This window comes from Balaenoptera borealis (assembly GCF_965194805.1).
Source record: "Balaenoptera borealis genome assembly, chromosome: 9".
NCBI classification, from domain to species: domain Eukaryota; kingdom Metazoa; phylum Chordata; class Mammalia; order Artiodactyla; family Balaenopteridae; genus Balaenoptera; species Balaenoptera borealis.
The window spans coordinates 15,517,442-15,545,150 of NC_138873.1; the positions used below are offsets into that span (position 1 = coordinate 15,517,442).

The 27,709-nt window shown below is 42.0% G+C and overlaps 1 protein-coding gene across 11 annotated transcripts in view; it reads right to left on the minus strand.

The window, feature by feature from the left end:
- The window catches only part of PLEKHG1 (pleckstrin homology and RhoGEF domain containing G1), a 225,932-nt gene that overhangs the window by 81,809 nt on the left and 116,414 nt on the right, over positions 1-27,709 (minus strand). For 7 of the 11 annotated variants that reach the window (XM_082405444.1, XM_082405446.1, XM_082405443.1 and 4 more), the window contains one exon: positions 8,857-9,365. In XM_082405444.1, the coding sequence (XP_082261570.1) occupies positions 8,857-9,264 (408 nt within the window). In that variant the 5' untranslated portion in view covers positions 9,265-9,365. Of the gene's footprint in view, positions 1-8,856; positions 9,366-11,448; positions 14,411-18,426; positions 18,537-18,559; positions 19,569-27,709 lie in introns of those variants that run through there. The other 4 variants (XM_082405440.1, XM_082405441.1, XM_082405439.1 and 1 more) reach the window with 4 other exon arrangements.

Here is a 27,709-nt window from a genome sequence, read left to right on the forward strand (position 1 = left end):
ACACCTCAAATACATACCAGCTACCTCAGTCCACCTCAGTCCACCTTGTGTGCCTCTAAGCCGCACCCATCCACGGCACGTGTATCAATTTTGCATCGATGCTAGGTAAACCTACCTCATAATAACTCACACTGCAACTCTGCACATGGCTTCTGCTCTCTTCAATTTTTCTCTCCTTCCTCTTAGCCTACCTTATATTTTTCCTTCTCTGTTCTTTTTCCTCTTTATTGTTCTTTTTTTCTCACTCTTTCTCTCTCACTCCTCTTTGTTCTCTTCCTCTCACAGAGAGTGGTAGCTGTGGGAATCAGTTGGCTCCCACAAGAAATTTCAGGGTTTGTTTTCGAGGTAAAGTATCATATTTACTATAGAAGGTATATATTTCTTAACCATTTAACATGTATAAAACTGTCTCCATTTGTTAGATTCCTATCTTTCTTTTTTGTGTCACTGATGATGTTTCTGAGTGTTGTGCTTGGAACCCATTTTTCCATTTCTCCCTCATATGATTTTGCATAGTGAGTAATTTTTAGGAGCACATATGTCGTATGTCGAATTATAGCAGAATTGATTGTAGGCACTTTGAAATTCATTTAGCTCTCTACCTCTATCATCTGTACTCTCTCTTGGGTCTTAGACATATGATATGGAAGCTAAAAACAATCTGCAACTATAATCTCTTCTCAGATCATGAACTCTTGCTACCTGGTGAAAATGTCCTACAAAGCCTGAACATCTTTGGACTGACCTCAACTATTGATTCCAGCTCCAAGCTTCAAGAAGCAAGTCACAAAAAATAAAGAAGTTTAAAAAATAAAAAATAAAGAAGCAAGTCACAAGTCAGGATTGTCAGGAACTCAAAGGTGACTTTTCCATTACCTGAGGTTTAGTATTTCTTAAGGAGACAATGAGGAACATCACTAAATTCATAATTATTATACCAACTGGTGTTCATTATGCTATTGCTACAGAGTTCTTAGTAATTTGAAAAGTGTACTCCAGGTAAAGGTTAACAATATAAATAGACTACTATTTATCAATGGTAAATTTACTTTCTCCAAGTTCACCTCTGGAAAGATGCAAGTTGACTTCAACTTCTTAACGGAAAACCATCCATAATGATGTCAGTTGATTTAGGGTGTGCAAGGCCCAAGAATGTATTAAAACACTTTCAACAATTAGGTTTTTCATTGCTTACTTTTTCTTCAAGTGTCCGTAATTCTCATTTTGGCTTCTCAGAATAGCTACAGAAATGAGTCTGAGAGAAGGGCAGGGCAGTGAAAAGGAGGGCGTTCAATTTTCTTATAAACTTTATCAGTGTGGCAATAAACTTGCACTTCCAAGCATCATCATTCTATTAAGGGTTTGATGGCATTAGTCCATTATCCTCATTGACTCCAGTCTACTCAAGAGGTTTCCAGAACACTAGCAAGAGAAGTACCATCCCTGCCTTTGAACTATGCTAGACCCAGAAAGCCTCTTTTTAAACTGAAATACTACCTATTATGTTCAATAATTCCAAAGAGCCCTGTTGACAGGTCATGTGGATAGGAAAAACTACAAAAATAAAAGAGGAGAGGGCATTAGGAATCATGGGAGAAAAAGAGGGTGGTGGTGATGGAGACATGAAAGAGGGGAGGAACAAGAGAAGGTACATTGGTCTGAATCTGTTCCAGGTCCTAAATGAAGGATTCCATTTCAAACATCCTATGGGGTTATTTAGTAGAGAGAGTAACTATAATCTTGGCAGTAAGCATCATCAAAATCTTTCCTGCTTTCTTCTTCATGTATTTTTATTTTTACTTTTAGCGATGGTGGGATACATGGTATAGGTTTTACAGTGAGAATGTTTCAGATATATATAATGCATGGTGTACACTGGCAATTGCTCACAAAAATGTTTGCTACTTTTTCTGGGCACACAGCTAGACTATATCTCCAAACTTAGAGTTTGATGTGGAATGAGAGACGGGGTGAGCCATTTCTGTGCTTGTCCCAGAACCCCCCACCCCTTCCCCAATGCATGTCTCCGTGTCCTCTTGCCCTTCTAGCTGAGATGGCACAGACCCCAGCACAACCTTTGGAGCCACGTGCTGAAGAGGACAGAGCCTCATCAGCTTGATTCCTGAATGACTGCATGGAGAAGCACAACTCCCCTTAACCTGAACACACACATACATGACTGTAAAAGGAGAAACTTCTGTTGGATTAAGTCACTAAATTTGGGGCCTATTTGTTACTGTGGCTTAGCCTACTCTTATACATTATGCCTTCCAAATTTTTGGAACAGTGGTTCTCAACCAAGGGAATTTTGTCCCTCAGGGGCTATTTGGCAATGTCTAGAGGCAATTTTGGTTGTCATGAGTGGGGATGGTGGTGGTTCTATTGGCATCTAGTGGGTAGAGGCCAGGTTTGCTGCTAAACATCCTACAATGCACATGACTATCCCCTACAGCCAAGAACTATCCAGCCCCAAATGTCTATTGTGCTGCTGTTGCAACACCCTGCCCTAGAGAGCTTAAGAAGAAGACCAAAATCTCTGAGCCCTCTGCTAGACTCTGAGAGGAGATTTACAATAACAGTGTAGCAGTAAAACAGGGGCTTTAGAGTGAAACTCGGGTTCCAGTTCCACTTCTAGCACTAACCATTTACAGACCTTGGATAAGTTCCTTTACTCTTTGTACATGCAATATTCTTGTGCTAAAAATAAGAAAATTATTATAGTACCCACAAGATGGGGCTGTGGGTGAGGCGATAAGTGCTTAATGCAGTGCCTGAAATACGGTAAGTACTCAAATATTAGTTGCTGTTCATGCTATTTTTTGGTGTTTTTGTTATTAAGGCACGTATCTAGAAAATTTAGAAGTGGTAGCTATGACGTATGTTTACAGCTGTTCGGATTCATTGAGGTGGCGGGTGTGGTCACAAAGCTTAAGGTTTCACGTTGGTGATACTCACTGTCTACCGTGCTCCCAGGAGAATCCGACCAATATAGTTATTTTGACTAATTTTCCTAAGTTTTGACTCAAGATCTAGCCAGAACGATGTGGAGGAAATAAACCGACATCATTCATTAAGTATACACAAACTTGTGTGAACAGCCCACAGCTACTTTTGCACAGCAATGCTGCAAACCTCAACTCACTTTGCTTTTACTAAATGCTGCCCACCTTGACCTATTTTCGATGTTCATTAGCAATTAATCAGAAGGTATGAACAGATCATTCCAAATGGACAAAAGACTTAAAAGGCCAGGTCCCTGTCCTCCCTCCCATATTAGGCTGCAACCAGTAGAAGAGATGAACACTCAAAATCACTATGTTCTCACCTTCTAAGTTTCTGTCGTTGTTAAGGTGACAAGAGATGAGAGTGGGGTGGGGTAGGGTAGGGAAGGAGGGGGGCGAAACAACAACAAAGAGGCATGGAAACAAACAGTCAAAGCGAAGTTTGGGGGGCTCATGTACAGTGGTTAGATGTGCTATTTGAGGAATAACTTCTACATAAACATGAAACTACTTAACAGGTTTGCTTCCAAATTACCTTAGATCTTAAATGGTTTTAGGAAAGATCTCATTCACCCGCCGTGATAAAAGTCCTTGGAAGGAAAAATAGACCCATTCAAACAGAAGTGCTCAAATGCCATGTAAAAGAAAAAGTACGTTACATTATGCCAAGTACTACAGTGTAAGTTCTTTGTTAAAGCCACCCACATAATAAGCCTTCATTAAAAACAATCCTTGACAAGTCCTACACTCTAGCGTTGAACACATACTTCCCTGAATATTCAAAAAATCTTAGTCTAAGTGAACCTCATAAAAAGTGTCAGTTTAATAAATGTTATTTAAACTGGAGGGAAAGTAGTGAGTGAGGACATCTGCAAATAGAAAGACAATAAAATCTATGACAGTTCACCACATCTCAACAGCCTTTTCCCTTGGTTCAAAACCTTTCTCCTCTTGTCAAGTATCCTAAGCAGTTAAGGCTGGTCCAGGGAATGCCCATGTAAAGCCATCCTTTCACGGCCAAGGGAAAAGAGTAGCAGAGACATAAACTGACCTTTCCACGCCAAAACATCTTATCTCTCCAACAGAATCCACAGGAAGCCAGGCTTCAAGAGAAACCACCTCCAAGCTTGACAGTGTTGTCCTTGAGGGGTGGCACAGGACAAAAGCCCACTCAGATTCCATTTTATCCAAGTCTTAGTCACCTCACCAGCCTAAGACCTAAGTCTCCAGGCAGAGTCAAGGGTGGAGTCACTGCACAAATGCCCTGGGCCTGATCACTGGGTTCCTTCATTCACTCTGCACAGACCTGGGAGAGGCTCGCTTCCCAAGCGTGAGAGTTCCCCTTCCACTAACGGATACCTCCGGTGCTAAGGGCGGCCTCTTTAAGCTATGGCAACAGGCAGAATAGCTTTCAATGTGCTTCATATCACTAAGTGTGTGAAAAGCATCCTTCTCTCGTCCACCTACCCTGCCACTGTCTGTACTATCACACGATAAACAAAGAGTCCCTGTCGACCAATAAATACAAGAGCTGGGGGTTGGAGATCAACAGTATAATCCTTGTGTAGCTACAGCTTTTGAACAATGCTGAATGCTTTCAACAAGGATTGCTTAAGGCTTTGGCTCTTTAAATTTTACACAGTAAAGTTATAATAATCACTTCTTAACTTTTTAACACACTGTAAGGATAAAGTGCTTGGAAAAGGATTTTAGCTTTCTGGAATATGATAGAAAAAAAATAAACTCACATGTTACTTTTTATATTTTACCCACTTTTTCCTCACTAACTACACATGTCCTCAGCATCCCAAAAGATGATTTAATTTAGTATTTCTTATACTTCAAAGATGCCATTTTGTAGAAGGGATGTAACTTCTAATTACACAGTATTACATGATGCTATGAATTATTTAAAAACTTTCCTAAAAAGGTTAGAACAGGCCATGAACTATATCTGGGGCCAAGTTTATGAGACTGTCAAAGGCTCTTTTATAGATCATTTAGAAAGATTAAAGAAACCCCCTCTACGCATGACAGTCTCTGCTCAGTCAATCTAACGTCCCATTAAACATGAAAGAAACCCTTATTTCCCACTTTCCAGCTATGAATTTCTCCCTCTCCACAAATTGTATCATTGGCGATTTTACTTTTAACTTTTAAAACTTGCTTTCATCTCATTTTATCTGTGAATGCTATTAGGAGCCATATATAGAAATGGAAATAACAGCTCTATTGTTTCTTTCAGTATGGGTGATAGTCAAGACCTCACCTCTCTCTCTCTCTCTCAAATGTCAAGTGTACAAAAGCAGATCACCAGGATGTCAGGCAAAGGAGCAGACGATGGAGTAGCCATGGGGAGGGGATGGGGGGACAGAGAAAAGGGTCTGAGGAGTATGCAAGGGATGAAGACCAATGACAATAAGAACAATAACATTTCTCAGTTACATTTTCAGAAAGCATTAGGAATTCAGTTTTGAAGTCCTAAATAGCATGGGGAAGAAAAAAAATACCAATATATTTGGGATTATTTTAATACAATATCTCTACGTAGGGAAAGAAAGACATACATCCTCCTTTGCCTTGTAACCAACATCTGGGAATCCTATTGCCCAGATCATGTCAGCAGGATCTCTTCTCAGAAATAAGCTACTCTGATGCTATTTGGTACTATGCTGAGCTATCAAAGCACACTGTATTAACATCTTCTAAATCAGTGTATATATATCAATGACCTTTCACAAAAATGTTTCTTTTTATAAATTCTAAGAACTAAACCTAAACCTGAGTGGTGAGGATTATGTATGGATAGGATATACTACAGATAAAATGTACCGCTTACAGGAAAATGAATTAAACCGAGACTGATTATTGAAGGATATTAGTTAGTGGGAAGTCAATAAAGTAGAGAGTGCAGACAGTCTGAAATTGTGCTACTGCATAAGTGAAAAATGACTTCCCAGTTATCTCTATAAATGATTAGATGTTTTTTTCCAGAAATAATTCTTGCTTAGAAAGTCAACGAACAAACTCTATCTCTTTGTGTGGTGAGAGCTTATTATGGTAGGTTGTTACTAAGCAGCCCTTTTCCCAACCGAAAATTCTGCGTTTGAAAAATTGAGGATGTTAGAGAACTCAACTACAGAATTATAAAAACAGGTTAGAAATGGATCAAGAAAAATGGATTTTTAAAGGAGTTGACGCTTTGTATTTTAAAAGAATACCCCTCATAACAGTCTTTATTGGGTAAAGTTGCTTGCAAGCTGGAAAATAATTGGTTACTCTCCATAAAGGAAAGAACTAGATAAAACAAAATTTCACAATTTTGTGAAAACTGTGATCTTGAGAAACAGAGGTGGTCACATACAAAAGTGTGTCAAGAAGAGGCTCAGTGACCAATCCTGATCTGAAGAGATTCTGCACTTTTCTAGGTGGGGAGGGGATGTGACTCGAAACATCCCGGTGACTTTGGAGCAAAGCAGCACCTACGTCTTCCTACTCGGTGCCTCCTTCTATATTTGGGACATTTCTCCCAACCACCCTCCCTCCAACAACCTTCTTCATCTCTCCTCTCCCTCTTACGTGTCACCTCAGATTTTCCGTGGGTTCCTCAGAAATAATCCAATTGCCTTCAAAACAATAATGTTGGAATCATCCGTTTTAAATTACTCTTTCCTAATTAAATTTCTGCTGTAGTGAATTACTAATCTGTTTATTTTTGTGAAAGACTTCAGGTAAGTTATAGCACAGCTATAACTGAGCCGGTCGAGAGTGGTTTGTTCACTCTCAACCAGCAAATGCAGAAGAGGCCCGTGATGATGATAGTTTCCACTTATTAATTGCTTACCACATGCCAGGTGCTGTCGTGTGAGATTTTTATGTATTATCAGATTGAATTCTCATAATAACACCCCTATAAGGCAGGTATTATTAGTCTCATTTTACAGTTGATGAAATGCAGGCACAAATTCATAGTCTAATACAGGGCTTGGCGAACCATGGCCCTTGGGTCCGGCCCAGCCCTAAAGTTTTCCTGGAACTTCCACGCCCCTTCATTGACATAGTGTCTGGGGCTGCTGTTGGGCTACAGTGGCAGGACTGAGCAGTTAGGACTGACAGCTTAGGGCCCAGAAAGCCTAAAATATTTACTGTCTGGCCCTTTATAGAAAAAGTCCACTAACCCCTAGTGTAAAACATGGCTAATGCACTGATAAAAGAAAAAAGGCAAGAACATTTGGAGAGCTTGGAATAAAACTTCTGCTGAAACTTTCTTAGAAGAAAAATTCTGTCTTGATCTGTTTTGTTTCATACACATCTTACCTTATTTCTTCTCACCTAAGGTTTGTCAATCAGCCTCAGAAAAAACAAGAGTGTTCACAGAATCCCAGGTTAGTCACTAAAGGTTTCTCTGTCAGTACGGTGAGGTTTGATGAAGTGGTAAAGTTTCCAAGAAGGAAAGAAAAAAGGACAGACCAAAGAAAGCTTTGACAACCATAAATTTCCTGAGAGGTTCCAAAATTTTTGGCAGCTTCACAGGTATTTCTTCTCAAGTACAAATGACATCATTGTTGAAATTAAAGACACAATTGGCCTGGTTTATTCTACATTTGGTATCACATACTGTTCTGGTTGAGCATCAGTTGATTTTTCTATTTTTACTGGGAAGTTATGTCATAACTATTTTTGGTAGACAGGGTCTGGTTCGATCATTTGTGGAGCTCAACACACAATCGTGCCTTAGAATTTGTTTTTCCCCTAAAGCTATAAGAATGTATGTATTTGGTGGAGAATGTCCTCATCAGTAAATATTCCACCACTTTATTCTGAAACACATTTTAGATTAAAAGTCTAAAAACAGGAAGTAGGCACTAACACATGAAAGAATCTGGAATAGTACTAGGCAGCAAAGGGAGAGTAGCTTTACAATAATATCAATTTGCCTTTGAACTATTAATACTAATATTTTAAATCATTGAGAATGAATTAATACCTGAGTGGCTCTGGTAATTCTTACCTCATCCTTGAAAACCTAACTCTAAATCAAAGTCAAATTAATAATTGAATAAATCAACTCTACTCCCACATAAAATAAAAATTTAAAAAAAAAGAAAGGATACAGGGAAAACAACAACAACAAATTAATAATTGAATTTCCAGAGTCTGCGATCTGGCACCTGAGCTGAGTTCAATTTGCAGGGAGTAAAAGAATTTATGCAAACTTGCTTACCATAAAAGAAAAGTAAACACCTAAGACCAAGCCCAGGGTTTTTCTCTATCTTTCACCACCTTCCCTCAAATACCAACCAATACAGAAAACAGCATCAAACGGTAATTCCCAGGCTTGTTTGCACAGAAGAATCACCTGGGGATCTTCCATAATTTCCTCCTAGCCGCAGACCACACCCCAGGCCCAGGAAATCCGTCTCTGGAGGTGAGACACAGGCATCTATAGTTTTGGAAGCTCCAGACACCAGGAGACAATTGTGATTAAGGCGAAGATAGCCTGATGGGCTCAGTCAGTACACACCTGACACCTGCAAGTCAGGAAGCCTCCATCCTCTGTCTGCTCCACTCTCTGCCAGAGACTCTCAGACCTTTGGGGCAGGATTCACTAACACAGCACACCGGTGTACGCACTGGTATCATCATTCTTACTCCTAGCATGCAATCAATTTGTAAATGCAAATATTAAGAGGGTCTTAACACAGAGAGGATGGCCCTAGGGTTTCTCTTAAGTTATGATCTGTTTAAACATTCACACCACTCTTGCATCTTAGAAGATGCCTGGCTTTGTTCTTTATTTTGCGAACAGGTTGATCCTGCAGGACAAACTTGAAAAGCCAACAATGTGCCTTACCTCTACGATGCTTTTTAAATCTTGCACGTAAGTCCTTTCGGTCTCCAGAATCTCCTGCACAACTCTGTCCACATAGAGCAGCTTGGGGCTGGTGGCTGATTCTGCCCCCGTTTTGGTTGCCCCGTTGGTTTCCACCCTGTGCTGGGCCCAGGGCTGACTCTCGCTGCCCTGGTCCGTGCTCTGTTGCCCGGCTGCCCCGTCCCTCGGCAGCTCGCTGCTGGAAAACGGCCTGGCTGGCATCAGCTCCAGCTTTATGGCCCCTGCTTCCTTATCCTGGGGAAACAAGCCCAAGTGGCTGTTTGAAACTAAGGTCATTCTGCTGCCAAAGGAACCATGGCTGTCCCGGGAGGAGGCCGAGGACGACGTGGAGCCAAAGCTGACCGGGCGGTCGCTGTCGGAAAGCTCCATGGCTTTCAGGTCCTGGGAGCAGCGAGGGGGCCTGGCTGTGGTTTTGGGATCTGGAGCTTGTGTCACAGCGGATGGCACTTCAAGGCGCAACTGGTGCACATCTATACACATGAAAAGAAATAAATAAATAAGAAAAAGGACAAGATAAGCAAGGTAGGCAAGTATTTTAAAATTACATCAAACAGAAAGTTTAAAGGCGGTTAAAACCTAGCTCCATCTACGTGGTCAAAAGCAAAAAGGTAGCAAGTTAGGTATAGACGGATATGTAAAGATACCCATGGGACGCTGAGTTGCAAAGCTGGAGTTTCTAAAGCATCATCTGGAAATGCATCAGAATCAGAGTCTCCGGCACTACCTTGGATCTACGGAACGTCAGTCTGCGTTTTACCAAGATGCCAACGCCATGTGCACACACTTTAAAGTCTGAGAAGCACTGCACCCACGGCCTCAAAGTGTGAGCACCTGGGACGACTAATAGAGCAGATTAGTCCAGATTTACTAAATCAAGGCTCAGGGCTCAGGGCACAAGGAATCTAGAGCTTTAACAAGCACCACAGGTGATGCTTATGTATTTAAAACACATCCTACGTGATTCTTATGGTATTTTGAGAAGCACTGTTTTAGATTTTAAGTATTCCACTATAATTCCACAAAATTTTAAGCTACCAACCTGGAAGCACCACTACTTGACTTAACGACACTGACAATTTTACACTTTACTTGTACACAGCATTAAAGAAAGTGTCACATGGACAATAATTTTCTAATACTGGGTAAGAAAACCCAAAATATTGAGACCCACATCCCCGTTAAAACTTAACCATCCCATCAGAACATTTCTCTAAATCTCTTCTTGAAAGCTGGCATTCCATTTGCGGTATACATGGAGTTAGCTGTTACAGAGTATATTTGATGAACTACATGTTCTGCACGTAGAGTTCAATAACATGACAGTGTGACCATGCAATTAAATAACAGCACTTAAATCTTGGGTCCAAAAAAGACCTTTCATGGACTTTAAACTTGCAGAAGCTATTTTGGTGAAACACACAAAGTTCCAATCTTCTTCATTTGAAAGGTAGGATCCACACTTTATCCCCCTAGCAATGCTATCCCAGGTTTATAGAAACAAAATGCCTCGCGATAAAGAGAGTGATTAGTGAAGAAATTTGTTTCATTTCAAAATCCACCAAGATCCATGTTTATAGGTCTTGTTAGAAAAATAAGAGAGTGAAACTTAGGTATGGAAGGTTATAATAAGACAAATACAATAACAAGAATATAGACTAATGATCGTCTTTTCAAAAGGAACATGAATTTGGTTTGACTCGATAATAAAGGTCATCAAACAGCTGGTACCAATAGTTCTAAAATAAAAAAGAACCCATCAAGTCTATATCCTTCAACATCCAGACTTTTTCTAGATAGTTTATATGCATGGTAAATATTTGTGCAAGATTATACTGCAATTATTAAAATTATGAATATCAAATAAAGGAACTAATGGGTCAACAAGAAGGAATGGTAAGAAACGTGCAGAAAATCAGTAAATTACCAGCATAACCACTACCACATGGTATATTTGCCCCCAATTTTTAAAGCTTTTGCAATATTCTTTCTGCTTGCTCTGTAACAGCTTTATGGCCTATAAAACATGGATTGGTTATAGTAATTAAAATGCACTTGTGCTGAAAATCCAGATCCAACTTGAGTGTTGGAAGAATCCAAGAAGCAGCCAGGCATTTAGGTATGTTTGCAGCAAAGGATGCTTACCCATGTTTGGGATTGGTGTTAAGAAAGTCCTGGGCAGTTCAAATTAGGAGCAGACACACAATGGCATCCATCACAACCGTAACCATGAGGTTGATGTCACTTTCAGGAATGGGCACTAACTTGGGAAAGATATAAGGGTTCTTTAAGGTCCCAATGGGCCAATGAGGCTATGAATTAGGACCAAACATAAGTTGGATGTACTACTCTATATGAAAGAGCATCTGGAAAGGTCTAGATCATTGATTTGGATACACTGGTCTCCAGGACAATTTCTGATTTTCTGACCAGATGAGAATCAACCTTCTCTCCAGTAGAGAAAACCATATTTGACAGTAACAACACTCTTGGCAAATATTCATTATCAGGATGGTGAATAATGAACACCACAGAGAGACTCATTTCTTTACTTACTTTCACTCCAAGTTAGCCAGCCAATATTGGGACCGAGGGATTAAAGGGGAACGAAAAATTGCCAGATGTTTTAGAGGAGTCCATGTTGGGCTGCCAGGGCTGATAGTGCCTTTTATACTTTCAAAGGCTGGAGAGAGTGGGATATGATACTCGGGTCAACAGGGATCCCTTCATGGTTGAATCTTATATACCAGCCATCAGTTGGACCCGGTTCCAAGGAAGGCTTCATATGTTCCAATACCAGGCCTTGTGCTCTAGGCCACTAGACCAGCCCATTCAGAGTGCCAACTGAATAGAATAAAATAGAATATTTGAGATATTTGGTATCTCTAGTATTTAGCCAAGCTTTCTGCCCCAAATTAAATACTTTCCAAAACTGCCAATGACAGAAGTGAAACATTTAAAGCTAGGTCATATAATGGCATGTAATAGGGGACTGCATTTGTTAATGGGTAACATTTTTTATGTTGATTATATAGGTAATTATAGTTTTCTCACATAAGGAAATGTACCTCATAAAAACTGTCTAGTCTTGTTCTCACCTCCTTCAAAATAATTTAAGATTTCCACTCGGTCTGGCCTATTCTTCCTAATACAATTCCTCAATTATTAATATTTATCTCTAGAGCTGCACTGTTCAACACAGTAGCCAGTAGCCATATGTGACTATTGAGCACTTGAAATGCAACTCATCCAAAGAGATGTGCTCTAAGTGTAAAATATACGCCAGCTTTCAAAGATGTAGCATGAAACAAATAAGTGTAAAATGCTTCACTAATAATTTTTATATTAATTACGTGTTGAAGTCATACTTTGGAATAGTGGGTTAAATAAAAGATCTTAAAATTATTTTCACTGGTTTCATCTTTTTTTAAAAATTTTTAATTAATTAATTAATTAATTAACTTATGGCTGTGTTGGGTCTTAGCTTCTGTGCGAGGGCTTTCTCCAGCCGCGGCCAGCGGGGGCCACTCTTCATCACGGTGCGCGGGCCTCTCACTATCGCGGCCTCTCCCATTGTGGAGCACAGGCTCCAGACGCGCAGGCTCAGTAATTGTGGCCCACGGGCCCAGCCGCTCCGCGGCATGTGGGATCCTCCCAGACCAGGGCTCGAAGCCGCGTTCCCTGCATTGGCAGGCAGACTCTCAACCACTGCGCCACCAGGGAAGCCCCATCTTACTTTTTAAAATGTGGCTACTAGAAAATTACAAAATATATACGTGTCTTGCATTGTATTTCAGTTGGACAATGATGATCTAGAAATCTTCTAGATAATTATATTATTCTGTAAGATTTAAACTTACTTCCTTATCAATCTTTATTCCAATAATAGTGAATGAAGAGGTGAATACAATTTGAAGTTTATCTTTTTTTACTCCATTCATTAATATACAATATTGTTATGAGTTAGCGAAAATAGAATTGGGAGACAAGGGCTGTGTACTGGATATTGGGGTAGCTGGTTTCCCATGATAAACTGAAACACGAGAAAGAAAATTGTAGAGCAAGAAAGCTTTATCCGGGACTCCCCTGGTGGCGCAGTGGTTGAGAATCCGCCTGCCAATGCAGGGGACACAGGTTCTAGCCCTGGTCCGGGAAGGTCCCACATGCCGCAGAGCAACTAAGCCCGTGCGCCACAACTACTGAGCCTGCACTCTAGAGCCTGCGAGCCAAAACTACTGAGCCCTCGTGCCACAGCTGTGCTAGAGCCTCCATGCCTAGCGCCTTGTGCTCCACAACAAGAGAAGCCACTGCAATGAGAAGCCCGTGCACCACAATGAAGAGTAGCCCCTGCTGGCCACAAATTGAGAAGGCCCATGCACAGCAATGAAGACCCAACGCAGCCAAAAATAAATTAATTAATGAATGAATTTAAAAAAAAAACAAGAAAGCTTTATCCTCGCCTTGAGTGAAAGATGTTGGTGATTGTGTTAACATTTGGGTAACTTGCTGCTTTGCTTTGCTCTCCTTCTCAAAACCTCTCTCTTTTTCTTACCAGACCTCAAACACAGGACTAATAATATAGCAACTTCTGAGAACTTGCCAATCATTGCTAATGGCCCATGTTAGTGGATCTTTTGACCATGAATACCCTAAAGTAAGCTGATTTTCCCGCCTTGAGGGTCTTGGTCCTTCTGACGCTTGTTAAACCTGGAGGTGGTGGTGGCGGAAGCACGTGTAGAGGGACCTTGATTCTTACAACTAGGAGTACTGTAGCTTAAAAGCCATCAAAATAAAAACATTCCTTCTTGTCCCATTCTCAATGAAAAGAACAATATGGCTGTATGGCTCCCACGTAGATAACTTTCACACATCTTACTTCATGACAAGCCTCTCTAATTTTTTTCTAGGCAAAAGAGCTTGAATTCCTTGGCTTTTCTTTGTTTGCTCTTCAAACGTCCACTATTTTAATTGCCCTCCTTTGGAATGTCACTGTCAGAATCAAAAGTAGCACTTCTTGGCTCTAACTTGCCTCTGAGGCTGATTTAGGGGTGAAGCAAAACTTTCATTGGCAGGAAAAGTCCATGCTTCTCTGACCATGTTTACAAGTCAAAGGGGAGACTGACGGGGCCACAGCCGACCGCACCCTGTCACAACCCCCAAGGAGAGCTTTACAACGCAAGGCAAAACTATATGCACAGGACTTCCCTGGTGGCGCAGTGGTTAAGAATCCGCCTGCCAATGCAGGGGACACGGGTTTGAGCCCTGGTCTGGGAAGATCCCACATGCTGCAGAGCAACTAAGTCCATGCGTCACAACTACTGGGCCTGCGCTCTAGAGCCCAAGAGCCACAACTACTGAGCCCATGTGCCACAACTGAAGTCCGCGTGCCTAGAGCCCGTGCTCCGCAGCACGAGAAGCCCGTGCACCGCAACGAAGAGTAGCCCCCACTCGCTGCAACTAGAGAAAGCCCGCGCGCAGCAATGAAGACCCAATGCAGCCAAAAATGAATGAATGAATGAATGAATGGAAAAAAAAAACTATATGCACAGCTGGGAGGAGGAGTGATCAGGATTTCCACATTCTGCTCATTGCTATTCTAGACTTCAAATACCTAATTGGAGTTCCTTGGCAGGACAGTCATGGGCATCAAGAGAATGTAGAGTGCTCAGGACCAGTGAATAACTAAAATTATGTAGTTCCTTATTACACTCTCTGTGAAGAGGAGGAAACAGAGGGACTAAAGTATAAGCAAGAAGTTATTCTATCAGCCAGCAAAGGTCATTTAATATAGAGCCAGTCTTTGGTAGAGCCTCAAAGTTGTAAACTGACTTGATGATTCAAAAAACAAACAAACAAACAAACTTTTGGGTCAAAGTTATAAAACATATTCATTTATATATTTCAAAGACAACACCAAGTGTTTGAGGAATCCTCCTCTACACATCTCTGAGTTAATAGTGAAGGGCTCAGTAGATAAAAGCTACCAGATATCAACCTCTTGGTTTTCTAAAATACCAACATGATTCTTGTATTAATGGTAAGTCCAAGGCTACAATTACACATGTTTTTGCTCAGAGTGTTCAATCCAAGGAACATGATTTTCATTTTTATTTGTAGCTGTTTGGTAATCAAGAAGTAAAAAAAATCTTCTTCCCATGTTAATTTCTTAGTTTTGACCAGTGTACTCTGGCAATGCAAGATGTTAACACTGGGGGAAGCTGGATGAAGGGCGTATGGAAACACTTAACTATCCTGGCAAATTTTCTGTAAATTAAAAAATTTTCCAAAATAAATAATTTTTAAAAGCCTTGTTACCATTGAAGAGTCAGTAAAGCAAAAATTTGGACAAGAAGATCAAGGATAGGAAAAGCTGCTTTGCAAAAATGCTTTTCTTCAAACAAGAGGTGAGGGGTTGAAAGAGAATCAAAGATTTCTTTGGGCTGTAAAGTCTGATACTAAATATTCAGATAATTTACTAACTGGTTCCTATCCAGTCAGTGAAAACTAAGAGGTACAATGGCTCCTGCAGTTGAGTAGGGATTGAGTTAGATATCCCTAATTAATGCAGCTAATATATTAGCTAAATTGTCTTAGCTAAGGTGGTGACTCCAGAATTTCTACTGAGGTCACAGGCATGTCAGTTTGGTTAAAAGAAGACCTAAGGGAATTCCCTTCAGGCTCTTCATGTAAATACAGCTTTTTTTACTTTTACTGTCTGCTTTTTCTGCTTTTCTGTTTTTTCTGTTTTTTTTTTCTGATTTGGTGTGGGAGGTGAAGGAGATTACGGGGTGGGGTTAAAGCTACTCTGTGGGTTGCTATCACTTTCAGGGGGATGGGCAGTTGTCCACCAAAACCCACTCCCCCTTCTTCTTTAGTGAATAGAGTTTCAGCTGAGCACACTTCCCAGCCTCCTGCCATTAGATGTGGCCATGTGGTCAAGTTCTCACCAGTGGAAAAGATGTATGTCCCTCTGGGGGTCCACTTTTCAAGCATCAGACATTGGTCCTCCACATTCTTCCCCCTTCCCACGGGGACCCAGATGTGGCAGGGATCTTTGCCTGAACCATGAACATGACACCAATGCCCTAGAGTATGGCAGAGCACGAAGACAGAAGGGCCTTGCAATAACTGGGTTTGGATGTGCCCTGAGCCACCCCATTAAAAAGTCTGGTTATCTTGAAGCTGATGTGCTGTGGAGAAACCATGTGGTGAGACCCCACTGATATGCAGAGAGAAGCTGAAGGGACGCTGGCTGATCTGGCCCCTGCTGTCTGAGTGTTTCCAGCTCAGGCACCAGACGTGTGAGAGAGCAGCCTCTGAGATGACCGCAGCCCTGTCATGTCTGACTGCGGCACTGGGAGACTCTGAGCCAGACCCACCTCGCAGAGCCTCTCCTGAACTCCCGACTCACAGAAACCTTGAGAGATTAGAAATGATTGTTGTTGTTCCAAACCACTAGGTTCTGAAGTGATTGGTAATGCAACAAGAGATAACCAGAACAGATAACCAGCCTCTGTTATAACAGATCCGCCTTACCATGATATGCCAGTGCTTTAACTCTCTGTCAAAATTATCCTTAAAAAACAAAACACACACCCCTTCCCCCTCACACGAAGCCTTGCGGTTCATTCACATGTGTCATTACCTTTAGAACATTTTATAGATGGGAAAAAAGATAGAGAGGTTAGGTAACATGCTCAAAGTAGAACAGTGAATCAGAGACTATGGTTTCTGATTTCTAGTCCATTATTTCTTATACTTGGCTATAGATTCATACAAGAGGGCAGAAAAAGAGCTTAGAGATCAGGAAATGAAGCACTAAACATAAGCTACTTGTATAAAGTGCATGATACCAGTGTGCCAATAGCGTGTGTGTGGGAAGGAATGAGTATGTGCCCACCTGTGTGTGCAGAAAGAGCTCAGAGGACCAGCCAGAAATCAAGTTATGACATAACAGTTTCTCCTTCAGAGGATCTGCATTTCTGCCCTGGCTCTGTACCATGGAGGTCTGTATTGCAATCTTTGAGTCTCTGGTTTCCTCGCGCATAAGTGGGGCAGCTCGACTAGATGACTTTCCCGGGCCATCCGACGGTGGGGACGCAGCTCCTACTCTGCAATCGATGCCAAGTCACTGGCTGCCACATCTGCATGGCCCATTCCCAGCTGGAATCACAGGACAAGCAGTAACCACAAAATAGCAATTTTCTTCTCTATTCTACTAATGCCAGGTCTTAGATGATGAAATATATATCACTGACTTTGCCAAAGGCTAAAAAAACCTCTATTTTTAATTCAGATTAAATCACAGTCTATGCTCCAGCTTCCTTCCTGTTCGTGTGGAAACATCAGTCTCAAGGCAGTAACGAAACAATGATAGCTACATACACAGGCTCCATCTGCACTGAGCACGCTCAGTTCCAAAACCATCTCTGTGCTCTTGAGAGGGAGGGTTAGGCTAAATAACATTTCTTAAAGAAAAAGGAGGAGGAAGAAGAGGAGAAATCCAAATAACTAACAATAGTGCTCTGAGAAAGTAAACCATCCATAAAGTACACTAAACATTTTCTCAGAGAAAAAAAGAGGAGGAAGAGAATTCAGTGTCTAACAATAGAGATCTGAGTGAATACATCCATCTAGAAAGTACAATATAAAACTATTAAATGTCATGCCCTTTCAAATCCTTAAGTGTATAGAAAAGGGTCATAATATACAGCTGAGTAATATGGGTGGTTTATAAAACATAGATACAATGTGATCCCAATTTTGAATTTAAAATACTACTTATTTACTCTCCACATGAGAAAAAGATTGAAAGGATATAGAATAAAATACTGACACTGGTTTTACCAAATAGGAGAATGGATGATTTTTCTTTTGATATTTATTTGTAAATATCACTTTTCCTCAATAAGTGTATCACTTTTATAATCTGAAAAAGTTATTTAAAGAAATTAAAAATCACAACCTCAGTCGGTATCAAATATTTAAATATTTTAAATTAGAATAATTGATTTTATGTTCAATATGATTAATGAAAAGGAATGCCAAACATATACATCTTCTCTCAAATATATTAGTAACACTAAATTAAAATAATTAAAAAACAACCAAAAAATCAGATTCTAATGTGCAACAGCATTGACTACAATTCATGCCCTTTTCTCTCCAATTATTCCTGCTAACAAAAGGATTTCTTACCAATAAACACTCAACATGGAAACTGCATTTACTTAGTCGACTTTGGTTACCGCTAGACTCAGGCTAAGTTTCATCACTACAGTTGCTAAGCATAAAATTTGCAAACATTGATTTTGTTCCCCCCGCTTAACCTGCATGAACCTCATAAAGAAAGCACATGAAAGTACTCAGCAGTCGCTGCACGAACAGTTAGGGTTTTAGTTTTCTCCCCAGAGTCACCAACATCAGCTCTCTAGATTATTTCAACCTAACTTTAAGGGAAGATCAAATCCAAACCAAAACAAGGCAAACACCCTTGAAGGCAGACTGCAGTTCAGATGGAGGAAAAAAAATCACCTTCTAGACTAATTCCATTGTTGGAGAACTCTTTTCAGTACCTCGCGTTCATAACAGAACAGTTGTAATATATGCAAGCAAGCTGCTGGCCCTGCGCAGTGTTGTGGAGAAAACCCCGGCGACAGTTTCTCACCAAGGCTGATGGGCTCGGCTGCTCCAGGGGGAAGGACCGAGGGTGTGGGGCATGGCTTCCCCGGGCACATCCACATTTGCACCTACCTGGGCTCTACCCAGACTGAGCCGCATTGTCTGCCTTCAGCTGATGCAGTGACCTCACTGGGAGCTCAGTCAGGTAAAACCAGAAGCCTTTACTAGTCTGTGCAGCTCCTTCCGTAGAAATATTGCATGAGTCAGCTTTTATCTCTCAAAACCCAACACACAAAGGCTTTACAAAAACCTGATTGGCAACTTTCTCCCTGCCTTTTTCCCCCTGGTGTGCAGACCACAGACTTCAGCATCACTAAGAGCCTTAAATGAAACATGACATCATTCAGCTGAGAACCAGGACAATAGACACCACTGTGGGTAACTTGAAAATGCACACTTCGCTGAGCAACACCCTGCGACTGCCATTCTTTTGTGAACATCAAATACAACCCACACTCGCCTACAGCTGCTTGGGCTCTACCTTCCTGGCTCTGGCCACGGTTCTCATTAAAGTCCACAAAAGCGGCAAGGTCTCAGAGCTCCCATATTTTCAAGTTCACTTCCCGAACTTTGTCTGTTTCAAGGGAAAGGGACACATCTTTCACATAAGTTTTAAAGTGAAGTTTGGGGGTAGGGGTGGAGAATAACACACAGTTGAAGGAAGTTTGAATCCTTAGTTTCCCTTAATGAGACAATTAATACAGTTTTAAGTACATGAAGTTACACAAGAATACATTTAAGCTTGAGTATTTTAAAAACAGTATTGAAGAATCTATCTGAAGACAAATACCTAAAACGTAAACTTACAGGCATTTCTTAGGAAAACAGTTTAGTTCTGTGACTTTATATTCATAAATACTAAGTAGTGGGCTTCCCTGGTGGCGCAGTGGTTAAGAATCCACCTGCCAATGCAGGGGACACGGGTTCGATCCCTTGTCCGGGAAGATCCCACATGCCGCGGAGCAACTAAGCCCGTGCGCCACAACTACTGAGCCTGTGCTCTAGAGCCTGTGAGGCACAACTACTGAGCCCGTGTGCCACAACTATTGAGCCTGTGCTCTAGAGCCCACGAGCCACAACTACTGAGCCCATGTGCTGCAACTACTGAAGCCCACTTGCCTAGGGCCCGTGCTCCACAACAAGAGAAGCCACCGCAATGAGAAGCCCATGCACCACAACGAAGAGTAGTCCCCGCTCGCCGCAACTAGAGAAAGCCCGCGTGCAGCAACGAAGACCCAATGCAGCCAAAAATAAATAATAAATAAATTAATTAATTTAAAAAAATACTAAGTAGTAAAGACAGAATGATCTTACTCCCACACTTCGGTAGGAGAGACCTTCGAATTATACTGGGTTTCCATTTCCCTAAGGCTACCCATCCTTCTTAAAATGCTATATCTATTTTTATATCAAGATTCAAAAGGTTCTTATTTGAGAAAGATATTGAGTTCTTCAGATGAAGGTCTTCAGGAGTACAAAAATATTCTTGAAAACTGATACCACTGCACCATGGAGCTAAAACCCAAAGTATGGATTATGCCCATGTATAGACACCTAAAAGTAAACTATTTCAGAGCATCAAAACCCTTTAAATAGAAGTTCCGTTTAAAGCATTCACTGGTGGTTATGGAAAATAACATTAGCTGATCATATTTAATACAGCTATTTCTATCATGCCTATTTAGTGATTTTAAACTAACAACATAATAGGATAATTTGTTTTAATGCCTATTTCCTTTCAAATAAGGCTGAACATATGCGGGGCTACATCAGTGGGCCATTTTGGTGGAAATTTATCAATCAGTTCAGAAGGCAACTTCTTTCTCCCCCCACAAAACTCACCAGTTTGATGGAAATCACTAAGTCACAGATGCTGAAAAGGTAGTTTGAGAGGAAGGGCCCTCCCTGGGCTGTGGGGACTCTCTTAGTCCTCTATTCTGTCCTCCACAGTGATCTCTCTTGCCCCCCGAAATGACACTCCCCAGACCCGTGTCCAAGTCCTCCATTTCTGCTGAACTAAGGGTCAGGTCAAATCTTATGAGCCCCATCTAATCTTCCACAACCACTCCAGCCCACTGCTCTTTCCATTTGCTAAACGACTGTTTATTACAACTAGAGTAAGTGTCACGTGGTCTTATATTTATTTTCTAATCGTCTCTCTCCTACCCTGGATTATTAGCTTGGGGAGCAGGGACCCTTTCGATGCTGTAGATTTGATATTCATGTGGAAGACACAAAGATCTAAATTCTGTGATGGGGTGGTATACACAGAGGCTCTTGGCTTCTTTTTTTTGGCCACTCCACGCAGCATATGCAGATCTTTGTTCTCCAACCAGGAATCAAACCCGCGCCCCTTGCAGTGGAAGCGCAGAGTCTTAACCACTGGACCACCAGGGAATTCCCTCTTGGCTTCTTATTGACTCATTTGTTTTCTGTGCGTATCCGCAGATAAGTTAACTCCTTTATCTTCCAATAAAATTTTATTGTACTTGGATTCTTTTTGTTTTTTTGGTGGCCAAGAAACATATTTTAAAAAAGCCATTTCTGAGAGATGCTGTGTACATTACAAGTGAACAAAAACAGCAAAGCTACTTTGAGTGTAGCTACTGGGCAGTCTGTAACTTCTACATTGGACAAGTGACTTAGCTTGAAGGGCAGCTTTGAAGTGACAGCACAGGCCATATATGTCCCACGAGTCAGTCATTTGTTCACCTGTGATTACTGCTTTAGCAAAATCATCAACTTGTATGAGTAAAGACCTTTCAGATCACTTGCAAGGAACCACCCTATCCTGCATCCACAAACATGGAGGGTTCATAGAATTCTGAATCTAGGTTTTTTTTAAATTTTAAGCTTTTGCAGAGCCCGGAACACACACACACACACACACACACACACACACACACACACACACACACATTTTGTCTTTATATTTATCCCAGCATCAAGCATAGTTGGTCCTCTGTATCTGCAGGTTCCATATTCACGGATTCAACCAACTGCAGATGGAAAATATTCTGAAAGAAATATTTCCAGATAGTTCCAAGAAACAAAACTTGAATGTGCTGTGCACTGGCAACTTCATAACATTTACGTTGTATTTACAATTATTCACATAGAATTTATATTATATTAGGTATATATTGTATTAGGTATTATACATACTCTAGAGATGATTTAAAGTATACAGGAGGATGTGTGCAGGTTATTTGCAAACACTACAATGTTTTATAGAAGAGACGAGCATCAGGTAGATTTTGTTGCTGAATGAGCTAACAGACGAGTAGTGCATAGGGCCTGGGAGGGATGATACAGACACAGAAGAGCAGAGAGGAAAGGAAAGGGAGGAGAAAGTTACATTTCTTGAGCAACATTCAAGGTTCTTTCCCACCAGAGAGCAGGGGAGCTCTTCAGTGTTTTCTTCAGGCCTCTCATCGCCCCACCTCAGCTCTGCGATGGCTTTGCTCTCCAGGCCCTCCCATCTCATCCCACACATGGGTTACCCTGGGCAATTAGCAGGTCTTGCAGGTGCCCGGCTGTCTTGCTACTGGACTTTCGTGCATGCAGCAAAATCCATCCCAAGACATGTAAAAGGAACAAATACTAGTGCCGCTTCTGGCTGCATATTTTATTTGCCAATATTAATGGGAGGTGAGAAGATTGTTTTTGCTCAGCAAAAATCTCTTTTTAAATGATAGTGAGACTGGCCACAGATAAATGCACATTTATGCCTTGTTAGGTGGAAAAGACACTCTCACTGGAACGCAGCTCTTGTTAGTTCCCTCACAACGCTGGTTACAGGAAGCACAGGAGCTACTCACAGGTATCCTCGCCAGGAGTGGGGCATCCACAGGACACAAACCAGCCATCGAGTCAACTGCAGGCCAGTCTTGTGGCCTAACTGGAGGAAGACCAGAAAGCCCTGCCATTGAAAAAAATCCCTTCCCGGAAATCTGCCATAGGGCCTGCAAGTCCACGATGAGAAACCAATTCTATCTGGTTTAAGGTAAAAGTCGTCAGTTAAAACGCTAACGTCCCCTGGGAAGGCTTATGGAGTCACTGCCACAGTGGTGTCGTCCGCCCGAGCCTCCTTCTGAGGGTCCACAGGGGTGCTTGGGAAGGAGGTGGGAATGGGGTTGTGTGGCAGGGCTGTGAGTCTGCGGAGAGAAGCACAGATAACACGCAGCTCTGGGGGCTTAGCACGGTCTGACCTAGCGGACAGACTTGGCTGACTCTGCGGCCAGGCAACAGCTCCAAGCAGCTGGGCAACGAAGGATGAAAGAATGGCCCGGAGAAAGGAAGGAGGGAGGGCAAAGGCATGCGTACATTTTTCAGATTCAAGGAAAGATTTTGCTTTATATCATCCAGGTAAGGCAGATTGAGACAATCATCTTACATTTTCAGATGCAAAGGTGCTAGAAGTTATAAGGGGTATTTCAAGCGACGACTAATATTTTATATACGGAGCACAACAATTTAAAGCCTGGAGCGGAGGGGGCAGGGGAGGGAGCTGTTTATTTTGTGATTTAAGATATTGCCATTGTGACACATTTCCCAATACAAATGGTAAAACCAACTGTTTTCTAATGCACAGGCCACTGACAAAACACTCATTTTTTTTTTTTTTAGTCTGTTAGAACTCTTTTCTTTGAAAGAAAAAAGCATGAGATTACATTTTCTAAGCACATGCCACAGAATAAAAGTAAACATTAAAGTCGGTTGCATACCAGGAGGTGTCACACATCCCATTGTCCCACTGATGTCCCTTAGGAGGACACGGTGACCTTCCTCCTGAAAGTGAGATATGATGTACTAACACCCTTCTGCAGTGCAGTCTTTGTTTATCAAAAATCTCTATACACTAGTCCAGACTACTCTCAACCCAGAAAATGTCACCAGCTATAAACTGCCCTGCTATTGTTATATAAACCAAACCATATACTTTGCTAAACAAACAAAAGAGCTAATCTGTTTTTTTCTTTCTCAAGGACTATTTTCAAAGTGAAATAATTTTAATGATAAGCGACTTTGTCTTCACAAATTTAAGAAGTGTTTACTCTCAGCAAAAGACATAGGTTTAAGGCAGACACAAGCCCTCAAGTCTAGGAGATAGTAAGTGAAAGGAGTATTATTTTTTGTTAGTCCTGGAGTATTGAATCTAACACAGGAAACCAAACAATAAATAATCAATAGTTACCAGTATTCAAATTTTCCAGCTGAAAATATAATTCCTCATCCCCCATTGCATGAAAATGTCAGTATTGAGGCATAATGGTAAGAACTTTAGAAAACAAACCCACAAATTCACAACACTTTCACGGCTCACCCTTACCTTGCCAATCAAGTCACGATTTAACCTCTCCATCATATACCACTCGGCCATGAAAACCACCAAGATGGCCTGGAAGGGCACACATCCTGGGGACTCTAAAATTGTGCTGTTTCAGGAGGTCCTCCGTGGGTTCACTCCTCTATCTCTGTGATAGTCATTAGCTCTGTTTTTCATGCTGTTTTGTTATTAGGATATTTTGGTCTTTACAGTCCAGAGACGATGAAATCAAGTCTTAGTTATTTCTGAACTGAACAATTTTTAGACATCAAGCAAGCAATATGTTACAAATAGTCTTTTGCTTTCAATACTAGATCAGTCCCATCTTTAAGGACACCATGGGAGGACTCGCTGTGCTAAGCACAATGAACTAATTATCCCTCTAAGAATGCAGTCTGCTTCCAGACACATTTTTCTCCAGGAGATAACACACATCTAATCCATTCATAACTAAAGGCATTCAACACAATCTATACTTTGGAAAACACTCTTTAAAAAAAAATGTACTTGAACTTGTAGAAGGGGCTTGGAGACTCTTTTGAAATCCTGCAGCAGTATTTTCCAAAATAATCATTAAAACAAGAATCTATTATAGTTTCAGGGTGACGACCATGGAGGTTCATAACCCTTACGCCAGCTTGCAAAACCATTTCACATCCTGGCAGAGGAGAGAGACAGCCCCCCTTGGCCAGCCTTTTCCCCACAGCTCCGAAAGGATGGAGTGATGGGGAGGGCTCAGCTCGACCTCTCCAGCTGCATCCCCATCCTGTAGACTCCGAGATGGTGGGTTCAGAGAGACAGTTATCAAAAAGTAGCGGTGATGAGGATGTAAGCTTGCGGAGGAAACATAGACAAGCCACCCAGAGTGGCTATGAGTCAGTCCCTGAACTTGTTCTGAATCTTCCCTCCAGCAACTGCCATCCTTTAGAATCACCGCCATCAGTCTTCTTCCCCCAATCTCAAGGCTACCTTCAGTGTCACAGTGGCTGACAGCTGAACCTCCAGGTGTGTGACCTGAGAGCAAATGGATTCATCCCGGGGGGAGGCGATCTAATTTCTAGAACTGAAGTGGGGTGGTTGGAGCTTCTATTCGTTTGGTCTCCTTAAACTATTCGCAAGGACAACCCCATTCAGGCAGAAATTTGTAAAAGGTCAAATACAGACCCCACTCCAGGAAAGCAGAACTTATTCCTCTCTAAAGGACTTAGTACTTTCTAGGTTTTTTTTTTTTTTTTTTAAAACCAAAGAAGGCAATGAGGCTGCCGCCTTTGTTATGGTATTACAACGGTCTTAAATACCCGTCTGTTGCCATGTGTCCTGGTCTTTGCCTTTCAGAACTTTGGCACACACAGCAACGACCTGCTGACCTTCTCCCTCCATACCTTCTCTCTACGTTAACTAAGAGCAGCGACCCCTAACCCAGCCTTGCTAACCGGCTGCCTAGTTAACAGGTTCCGTGCTGGGCTCAGTGAACGGACATGGCTTTGCAGTCCAGCGGGACTGCACAGGCATCAGATAAATAATGACAAGCGTGACGAGTGTGACGAAGCAACAGCTCAGATGTAACAAGAACTGCATCCATAAACATTTGCTCTGTTTTCAACTGTCTCTCCCCCTGTTTTCAAACTGCCCTTCAAGTAATACGGAAAGCGGATAGTAACTTCACACTGACAGTAACATCAAGCTGATGGAGGCTGACTGCACTTATATTTCCTTTTCAGTCTTAGAGATCGAGCGCTGTTGGACTCACCTTTCATCTTAGGTTTAATTACTTGGTATCCAAGCTGGGAGCCAAACTTGCTGAGAGTTTTTGTGCGTCTAAACACTTGCCTAATGCCCAGTTCCCACAGAGGTACATGAAGTAACTTGTTTATGTGAACAGAACAAAGGAAAGGAAATAGGGCTGTCTGTTAGGCTACAGGGTTAATCTTAATTAGGCCAAGAAACAAGTGTCACCAAATTTATTTTGGTTTGTTCTGAATAAAAAAATTCCAAGTTCTTTATAAGTAGATGAAAGAAAAAAAGAAAGAAGGAGAAAAAGCCCAAACATTTATATGAGCTGCAGGAAAGGTGGGATGATGGGGGAGTTCCTTCACTACCACTATGATCTAGTTTCTGCCTTTTCTTTAAGGAACACGTATTATTTGTGCAATTAAAGTAGAAGAAATAAGATAAATAAAATTTAAAAATAAAATTAAAAATTTATGTGAAGGCGATTCCCCATGTGCGGACCCCTCCCCACCCCGTCTTTCTCCACACGCCCTGCTCCCTGATGGCTGGCTTCCAGTTGGGTTTGGCTAGTGGGAGACACCAGTATTATGAGGCAGGAGGAGAAGGAAATGGGGGCTTACCTGCCTGCCCCCTGGCTGATGAGGGGTCTGGGGTTTAGCAGTGGCTGCATCCGAGGCAGCCCGGCCTCCATGGTTCCAGCTCTCACTGGGCTCTCCTAACTCCACGGTGTCCCCTGGGCCATCCAGGGTCCCTGTGGTTGTCCCCAAGAATGGCGGTTAAGGCTTCCCGCCATTGCCGCAGTCTCTGGGTGTCACACATTCCTTGCTAGCTCCCATGGCCTCACCACCTTCAGTGAAGTAGCCCCTTCATTAAACTCTCCATTTGAACCAGCAACAACAGTCTGTCCTCAGAGGGCACAGAGTGTGGCCAGGGAGACAGACACTGAGCGATCACACGAACAAGTGATTAACTCTACGTGAGATGTGGACTTTGCAGAGAAGGCACGGGGGGCTGTGAAAACATGTCCAGGGGGACCGGGGCAGGTTTGGGGTGGTCAGGGAAGGTTCCCCGTGGGAAGGGTGCGTGAACTGACATCTGAAGGCTGAGAGGAAGCTAGCTGGGGGAAGCCAGGCAGACAGAAGAGACCATCCAGATCATTTTACTTCCCGAAAGCGTAGACGGCTGGTGTACTTGGCATTACGCCCATGGTGATCATTCAACCTAGATTTTTCTCTGGACAATCTTGTTTGCCAATATAATATTGCATACCACAATTACTAACTATGTTTACTGTAACTCTGCCCCCTTATTAAAGAATCTTCTAGTTTCCTTCTCTACTCTGGGTGACCCATCTTCTAATCTGCACACATCAGCCTCTCTCTTCTGGGCTTTTCTTTCTCCCCCTCCAGACACTGGGCAGAGCTGCTTGGGCAGTAACCATGACTGTTCTTGTGCAACCACTTGGACGGAGCGGCTTATAAGGTGTGGTTACAGTAAATCACAACGTAAACTTCCCTGCCCGGCGTTTTCATCTAGGTATAATCAGATGAAAAGGAACATCAAAGGAGCCTGAAGAGGAGAAGTGGTCAGAAAAGGACAGCCTGGAGGAGGGGCCGTTCCACTCAGCTGGTGGTGCCACTACTAGGGGACTTAGGGACTGACTGCGCACACGTGAGCCTTGAGTACTTCCCAGGACCACTTAGTCACCCATCTCAGGACACCCAAAGCCAGGGACAAATTCCTGGTGCCAGTGTGGCTCCAAACATAAGACACCTGCTTAGGAGTCTATGCAGATCAGGACATGACAAAATGTAAATCCCAGTGAACAAAGCTGCTCTGAGAATACTGGGGCATTAGATTTTTCACAAAGACGGTTGCTTATCATCCTAGTGATGTCATAGTAAAAACCACCCCCAAAGCTGAACTTATTTTGTTCAATCCAAGTCATCATTCAGCGCTTGTAACATGATGCATGGAGAGGACACAGACCTGGAGCTGGGATGTGTGGAATCACAGTTCTCCTAGACAGTTGGGTCACCTTCGGCAAGTCACTCACCTCTCTGGTTTCCAGATTCC